Source organism: Brachyhypopomus gauderio, unplaced genomic scaffold, assembly GCF_052324685.1.
Source record: "Brachyhypopomus gauderio isolate BG-103 unplaced genomic scaffold, BGAUD_0.2 sc248, whole genome shotgun sequence".
Lineage (NCBI taxonomy): Eukaryota > Metazoa > Chordata > Actinopteri > Gymnotiformes > Hypopomidae > Brachyhypopomus > Brachyhypopomus gauderio.
Window position 1 is genome coordinate 124,554 of NW_027507069.1, and position 9,009 is coordinate 133,562.

Sequence of the window (9,009 nt, forward strand, 5' to 3'; positions counted from 1 at the left end):
CATGATATATAACCAACGTGTCTAATAAAGCATTTATGATTTACACGAGTTAATTTATTGTCTTACAGAAATAAATGACAACCTGCATGTGGATACGATGAACCCTCACGTTTTTCAATCAGTACAATCTCTGAATGAACGTTTGGCAATACCTACCGATTACGGTGTTGAAACCCCCGAAGCCCGACCGGAGATTACACAATCAGAACAACAACACGATTGTTTCCATGAACTAGAACGATGTCTTACAGCGTTAAATGAGGGACTACAGGATGTAGTAACCCCTCACGTGTTTCAATCAGTACAATCTCTGAATGAACGTTTGGCAATACCTACCGATTACGGTGTTGAAACCCCCGAAGCCCGACCGGAGATTACACAATCAGAACAACAACACGATTGTTTCCATGAACTAGAACGATGTCTTACAGCGTTAAATGAGGGACTACAGGATGTAGTAACCCCTCACGTGTTTCAAACAGTACAATCTCTGAATGAACGTTTGGCAATACCTATGGATTACGGTGTTGAAACCCCCGAAGCCCGACCGGAGATTACACAATCAGAACAACAACACGATTGTTTCCATGAACTAGAACGATGTCTTACAGCGTTAAATGAGGGACTACAGGATGTAGTAACCCCTCACGTGTTTCAAACAGTACAATCTCTGAATGAACGTTTGGCAATACCTACCGATTACGGTGTTGAAACCCCCGAAGCCCAACCCGAGAATGTACAACCAGAACAACAACAACAATACGATTGTCTCCACGAATTAGACCGATGTCTTACAGATTTAATTAACCATAATCAAAATAACGCACCGATTGAAATTGATGAGGAGAGACCAGATTATTCTCACCCCGTGATCAATATTGAAACCGACCAAGTCGGTCGTGGAACAGCTACGGACCCAAATATTACAATAAAAAAGAGAGAAACGTTTAACAACACAGAAATTAGAAGAAGAGCGAATTTCTCCTCATTAGAGGACATAAACAGTTTCTCTGATTTTCACAACCATGTTTCGGGAATTATAGATGATATGGTAGAGGTTGCTCGCGAATCCGTAGAACCGAACGACGTCATGATTTTTCAAATTCATGGCCCTAATCTAAACATTTCAGAACCTATTGAAGTGACCCCTGAGGGAGTGGCGTTAGAATCCTTTCTATCACTTCTCGAGAAAGCCATTCAGAGCAACCTTGAAGTCTTGACGAGCGACGCTGTTGATTTGGTGATTCAATTAGTACACGCTCCGAGGGGAGGTGGGAAGAGAAAATTATCAGGCCTCCTCCTTTCCGAAGTTGTAAGAAAAAAACTCAGACATTTATACGATTTTCAAAACGAGGGTAATAATTTGTGTTTTGCCCTGTGCATCACACAGCTGCTGAATCCTGGGAGGAGTCGTTTTGAGATACGCAGGATAGCTGAGCAGTTACAGAGAGATGCGGGACTAAGTCCCCACGATGAGGTCGGGTTTGCGGACGTGCATCGATTTGAGAGTCATCTCAAGTGTAAAATTGTAGTCTTGCACCGCACCTCCTCCAAAAAAGGATATTCCTTTTTTCAAACCTCTGAAATCCCAAATGATCTGACATTATTCTTATTTTTACACGATAACCACTACTACGGTGTAAAAAACATAAAGGGACTTCTAGGCGCTGATTACTTCTGCAATTACTGCTACGCTACTTACAAGGACCCCAGGAATCATACTTGTAAATACGCGTGCAACATCTGTAATGATTCCGAATGTCACAAACACAAACAGAAGAAGCCTACGCAATGCCCCGACTGTCTAAGACTGTGCAGATCTCAGTACTGTCATGACAAACACAAGGAGTCGAAAAAGAATAATGAAAACATTACGTACACATTATGCGAACGAGCTTTCTATTGCGCACAATGTAACACGGTGGTTAAAACATCATTTGCGGAGCAGAAGCAACATAAATGCGCCGTTCCAAGCTGCCGTCTCTGCGGGGAAAAGTTGGATGATTTGTTTAATCATCGGTGCTTTATCGAACCTCTAGAGAAAGAAAAGCGGAGCGACAAACTCATCTTCTACGATCTGGAATGCCATCAAGCAACGGGTGTGCACGTTGCAAATTTTTTATGCTGCATGGATTTTAAAGGAGAAACGTGGACGTGGTCCGGGGAAGACTGCATCAAAAAATTCTTTGCGAAATTCCGCACCCCCGCGTACAGCAACTATATTTTCATAGCGCACAACGCTAGAGGATACGATTCCTATCTCATGCTTAACTATCTGGTGAAAGAAGGGGTAGCTCCTGACATTGTAGCACAAGGCAGCAAGATTCTGTGTTTTACCGACCCCGAGTTTAATCAGAGGTTTATCGACAGCCTCTGTTTCATGCCTATGAAACTCTCCGCTATGCCTAAAGCTATGGGGTTCGAGTCAGACGCTAAAGGCTACTTTCCTCACTATTGGAACATCCCAGAACATCAGGACTATGTAGGGCCTTACCCCGCTCCCGAATTCTACGGCATAGACGGCATGATGTCGAAAGATCGCGAGGAGTTCTTCCGATGGTACGACGAGGTCAAAGGAGGAATCTTTCTATTCAAGAAAGAGATGGCAAAGTACTGTAAGAACGACGTAAAGATTTTGAGGCGAGCCTGTCTGATATTCAGGGAAGAGATCTTGGAAAGCACGGAAGTCGACCCCTTCAGCTGCATCACCATAGCCAGCGTGTGCATGAAAATCTTTAGAACAAAGTTTCTTTCTCCAAACACTCTGGCCATTCCTCCGTTGGATCATTACGTCAGCGGACAGAAATCTTTTTCGTCTTCTTCTATCCAATGGTTGGAGTATGTGGCGCAAAAGCGGAAGATAAAAATTCAGCACGCTCTGAACGGTGGGGAGGTCAAATTCGGCAAATACTCTGTGGACGGATACAGCGAGCACAAAGGCGTGCGGAGAGCGTACGAGTTTTTAGGTTGTTTTTATCACGGCTGTGATAAATGCTTCGCTTCGCACGAGCAACACCCTCTGACCCAAGGGGCGACGTACGGGAGTCTACTCGAGAGAACGAAGACGAGAATTCAATACTTGAAGCACACTTACGATCTGCGCATGACCGTGATATGGGAACACGAGTGGAGCGAGATGAAAAAGGCAGACGAGAATGTGAAAAGCTTTATGAAATCTTTTGACTTTCCAGAAAGGCTAAACCCCCGTGACGCTTTGTTTGGGGGTAGAACCAACGCGTTACATCTACACTACGTGGCTCAACCCGGGGAGAGGATCGATTACTACGACTTCACATCTCTCTACCCGTTCGTCAACAAAACAAAGACTTACCCCCTCGGACACCCCGTGGTCGTATTCAAGGACTTCCTGCCGATAGATCAATATTTCGGTATAGTCAGAGTCAAAGTTCTGCCCCCCAGAGGCTTGTGGGCACCTGTTCTGCCCTACAGAGTAAACGGCAAGCTCACCTTCCCTCTCTGTAGAACCTGCGTGCTACATTGGCTAACAAAGTGCGAGCATAGCGACGACGAAAGAGCCCTGACGGGTACTTGGTGCACTCTAGAAGTGATCAAAGCCGTCGAAAAAGGTTACGTGGTGCTGAAAATCTTTGAAGTCTGGCATTTCCCCCAACGCTCCGACACCCTGTTTGCGGATTACATTAAAATGTTTTTGAAAACTAAACAGGAGAGCAGCGGGTACCCCTCCTGGGTTAAATGTGTGGCGGACGAAAAGGAATATGTGAAACGGTACGAGGAACGCGAAGGAATTCGTCTGGACGTGGGGAAAATAACGCACAACCCCGCCAAGAGATCTGTGGCTAAACTAGCTCTAAATTCTCTCTGGGGAAAAATGTGTCAGAGGCCCGACAGACTGAACGCAACTCTGATCACGCAGCCTGAAATTTTTTTAAAGTTTATGTTTTCGGCGAGCATCAAAGTCAGGGACTTGTCGTTCTTGAACGACGATGTAGCGCTTGTGCAGTGGCGACAGGCCGACGTCAGATGCTTGGATCCCGGCGTCTCAAACGTCTTCATAGGCGTTTTCACGACCGCCTACGCCAGACTGGAGCTTTACGAACTCATGGACAAATTGCAAAAAAGGGTTCTTTACACAGACACGGATTCTGCTGTGTTTGTCTCCCGCGACGGAGATTGGATGCCGCCGTTGAGCGATTATTTGGGGGGACTCACCAGTGAGCTCTCTGAAGGCGATAGCATTGTAGAGTTTGTCAGCGGAGGGCCAAAAACGTACGGTTTCCGTACATTAAAGGGTGAGAACGTTATGAAGGTTAAGGGGCTCACGCTAAATTACACCAACGATAAACTAGTCAACCTGAAATCTTTGACGGAACTGGTCGACGAACACGTTAAAAACCCCTCCCTTTCTAGAGAGATAATGACGTCCCGCAACATGATTGTCAGGGATAAAATAGGCTTCCTCCTAAAAAACAAAACACAACAGAAAAGGTTCAGGATCGTGTACGATAAGCGCATTTTGCTGCCCGATTTCAGGACTCTGCCCTACGGGTATTAAGCTTTAACATTTTTATTTATTTATTTATTTTGAAATTTTTGTTACTTTTTAAAAAAATGTCTGTGGTGCATTTTGATGCTAGGTTTCAGCTACCGTTCTCATGTATAGTGTGTGGACCCAGTAACTGTGGAAAATCTTTTTTTATTAAAAAGTTGTTGGAAAAATGTAATGAAACAATGTCTAAAGCTCCCGATAATATAGTGTGGTGTTATACATGTTGGCAACCTCTGTACGACGATTTGACGAACAAAATAAATGTTCGCTTTGTTCAAGGAATACCCGAGTCTCTGTGCGATGACCAACTGTTTCCTATAGATAGGACTAACCTTCTCATTTTGGATGATCTCATGAACGATGCCAGCAAAAACGACGAGATTGAAAAAGCATTTACAAAATACACGCATCACAGAAACTTGAGCGTTTTGTATTTGGTGCAAAATCTTTTCTTTCAAGGTAAGACTAGTAGAACCATCAACCTGAACGCAAACTACATGATTTTATTTAAAAATCCCAGAGACAAGTCGCAGATCAGCGTACTGGCGCGCCAAATGTACCCCGGAAACTCAAAATACTTTATAGAGTGCTTTCAAGACGCCACCTCTAAACCTTACGGCTATTTATTAGTAGACTTGAAAGCTCAAACGCCAGAAGAGCTACGTCTTAGGTCAAGCGCGTTTTCCTGGGAGAACCCCGTCGTGTACGTCCCCAAGAAGAAAAAGAAATTCAAATAACATCGGCATTCAAAACAAGAAAATGTCGGCTCGACTAAAGACAAACCTCCCCGCGTTGAAAACCTTATATAAGTCACAACCCCGACGTAGGAAGGTTATATTACACGAGGCTTCGCCGGAACTCATACTTTCTATATGCGAATTGGCTTTTAATCTGCTCCGCGGGAACATTCCTCTGACCGCTAAACAGTACCGTGTTTTGAAAAGACAGAAAAAGTGGATAAAACTTTTTGCGAATAAAAGAGCTTCTGTAGCTACAAAGAGAAAAGCTATTAACCAGCACGGAGGTTTCCTTCTCCCTCTGCTCAGCGTAGCCGTGCCCTTTATAAGCAACCTGCTGTCGGGCAAAGGATAATGGAGACTGCGGAGAAGATGTATTTGGTTCCTCAACATCAAATAGATATGTTTAAAAATGCGGCTACGGGTCAGGAAAATATAAGACGGACCGTGGAAAACGATTTAGACGCGGTTATGCGTCACATTTTATCTAGGACGGACGTGAATCCCTACGACAAGGCTAAACTTTACTCCGCGGCTTTGCAAAGATTTTTAAACGTCGTTAAAAGAGACGAAGAAGAAACGGCGCGATTAACCCTATCCCTCCCCAAGGAACCGATCAACCAGATACCGGATCAACCGGTAGATATACGCGTGACCGAGGACGAGATGGTAAAAGAGATTATCGAAAACGTTCCGGCAAGAGCCAGAAAAAACGCCTCCTACATTTTGGACAAAATAGCTAAATCGGGTCACACGGCATCGTGGAATGATGAGGGAGAGCTTATTTTCCAAGGAAAAACGATTAAAGGTTCTCACATGCTGGACTTGATTAAAAACCTCACGGTTACCCACAAGATATCCGACGACAGACGCCCCCTAGGCTGGAATGAAATACTACACACGGTAGCTAAACTAAATGTGCCGTATTCGACCATTCCTAACGACTCCGTACGTCAAAAAGTGTCGGCCATTAAAAACTCGACGAGTTTCCTCCCCGTGAGTTCCGATTCAACGAGTTTTGATTCTACTTTCAACTCTTCGGCATGGGTGAAGTTTGATTAAGGACATAAAAACAATATATATGGTTGTATCGTTTATTTATTCATTGTAATTACAACTTATTAATAAAAAATACAAAAAAAAAAAGACAAAATGGCGTACGTCTAATTTTTTACAGAGCATTTAAACTTTTCGCCGGAACACGCTCGCTGATTACAAGTAACGGAACATCTCTTATTTAGTCTAGTATACATTTTTTTGACAAAAGTTACAACCATTTTATCATTGATTTTTACATCGTCCTTATAATTCGATATAACTTGATTAAACGATCTTCCTTTAGCCCTTTGACATAAAAAGAAAACGCAGTGAGGGCCGCAGCAAACGGAATCATAGCTCTGAACCTGTATTGAGTTATGTCTTATTTCTTTGCAGTTCTTTTTCATAAACGAATAAATAGATTTAGGAAAGAGTTCGTAGTCTGGGGGGTTACCGTAAGAATCAAAAAATTCTCCGGACCTTTCGTCGTTCAGACACAAGGCCAACCAGTGCTCCCCGGGCATATGACTGGGGTGCGTGTTTACGACAAACATAGCGGGAAAGCGTTTCAGCTTAACGCTAGGTAGCCGGTCGCAAGGAACCACTCCCGAAAAGACTTTCTCCAAAGCGCGGCAGCTTCTCATCACCTCTGTAAGTTCTCCGGTGTCCATGCGTTTTTTTTTTTTTTATTGGTAGTCGATGAGTACGTTACGGTGGTTATTTATTTGCAGTATGGTATCAAACGTCGCGTAAATAACGAGATTTATGGTCCTCGGCAGAGGATTTTTAAACCGGAGTTCCATTCTCATATTTCCGGACTTTATCAGCGACAGATGCTGCCCTCCTTCATCGTCGGGTGATAGATTGAAAGCCAGCAATGTATAGCCTCTTACGTACTCTTGACGACCGATGGAAAGAGCTTGATCTTTAAGGTGTTTTCCCGAAGCCAGAATTAGCGAGTGATATTCACGAACGGCGTTACCGGCTTGAAAATTCGGTTGAAAAGGCTTAGCAGGATGTTGGGTTCCGTCCACGTAGAGAGCGATAAACTCTGTGTCGTAGTGTTTGAAATTAAAGGGGTTTTTATTGTAGGCTCCTACGTATGCGTCGTTATCCACCATTCCTATAACGACGGTTTTTGGAAGAGGGCCCAGGAACAGATTTTCTTGGGTGCATACGCGGCTCCCCGCGGGTAAACTGAAAGTCTTCATGCACACCCTTTCCACGGGGTACTTGGCCGTGGCGTTCAGAAGCGCCTGCGCGTGGCCCAACTTCACCGAGGGAGACACGGTGACTTTTTTCACAAAAAGAGAAGCCGTTAGTATTTTTATAACGTAGTCCGTCTGTCCTTCTTTCATCAGACAGAACTCGTCTTTACTCCTTACAAATTTAATTTTCAGATCGACTCCGTTCAGTAAAAATTTATCCTGAAAAAATATATCGGAGTGAATGTATCCGATCAGATCAAAGGGTCTACTTTCACCGCTCAATGCGGCTCTGCTTCTGAGACCCATGTTCAGGGCCGCCGGGTCCGTAGCATCCATATGCCCCGCCGTGTCCTTGTAAAACATACCGCTTGAAAACTGAGTCTCCAGCGTGTCCTTGCTGTAATTCATGAGGCATTCCATGACGGCTCTGTAAGGGTACGTATTACTCGACTGACTGATGAGGCGGTCTCCTAGCATAACGTCCACTTGTGAAAAAAGGGAGGCTATCGGGTAGTTCACGACGCCGACCTTTGCGTCGGCGGCTATGTCGGTTCCGTCAGGGTTTGTGATTTTACATCTTAGGTATAAAAAAGTGTTGTTGAGATCCAGGTAATCGTCGCTATTACCCGCTACGTAAAAATCTATCGGCGCCCCTCCGTCAGCAACGGATGAAAGCGGCGGTATTTCCACGTACGCGTACTTTTCGATACTCGTTTGAGTGTAAGGCAGAGTAAAGATATCCAATTCTGTTTTGGCGCATTCGGTCGACATACTATGCAGAAAGGCCATAGCTGTTCTAGAAGATGTTCAGCTTTCTTTTGTTATCGGAGGAAGATCGTTTACCGCTTCTTCGTTTGGTTTTATTCTTCACTTTGACCTTACTCGCGACGACGTTGCGTTTTTTATACGATGACGCGAGGCGTCTTCCGGGAGGACACCTAGCGTTCCTGCGGGCAATGGCGGCGAGTCCCGATCCCTCTTGCTTCTTGGCCACAAAGTTGCTAATCACGTCGCCTACTATCCCTTTCGCGGCGGTTTTTAAATGAGGCGTTGCTATAGAGAATCCTCTTTTGATAAGGGGAACCGCCATCCTAAAAAGCGATTTGAACATACCTCCGAGTCCCGCCCCATACATGACCGGGGACCCTTGGAACCCCGGAAGACCATTTCCGGCTTGATGCTTATAGTAGTCCACATAGATCTGAGGATCTCCGTAACTCGTTCGATGCATTTTTTTTTCTTTCTTTCTTTTTCTTCAAATGCAGAATGAATGTTTTACCGGTCTAAAGTGAAGTTTAGCTATAACTTTCCCGTATTGAAAAGGTACTTCGATATTTTGATCGGATTTGATTTCGACGGTTATATCGTTTATGAGAGCTTTGGTAACACGTACGTAGTGTGGCTTATCATACGATACTGTGACGAAATCGTGTTTATTCCCCCCTATATGTACGCATCTCAGCAACGGCACAAAGCTGTCCCCCACTCTCTGATATTG

At 44.4% G+C, this 9,009-nt stretch overlaps 1 protein-coding gene across 1 annotated transcript; it reads right to left on the bottom strand.

Moving 5' to 3' along the window:
• Nucleotides 1-6,989: 6,989 nt before the first annotated feature.
• Nucleotides 6,990-8,282, bottom strand: LOC143504269 (uncharacterized protein F54H12.2-like). Its single transcript, XM_076995785.1, has one exon. It carries the CDS (start codon nt 8,280-8,282, stop codon nt 6,990-6,992), a length of 1,293 nt encoding a protein of 430 aa, XP_076851900.1.
• Nucleotides 8,283-9,009: the final 727 nt, after the last annotated feature.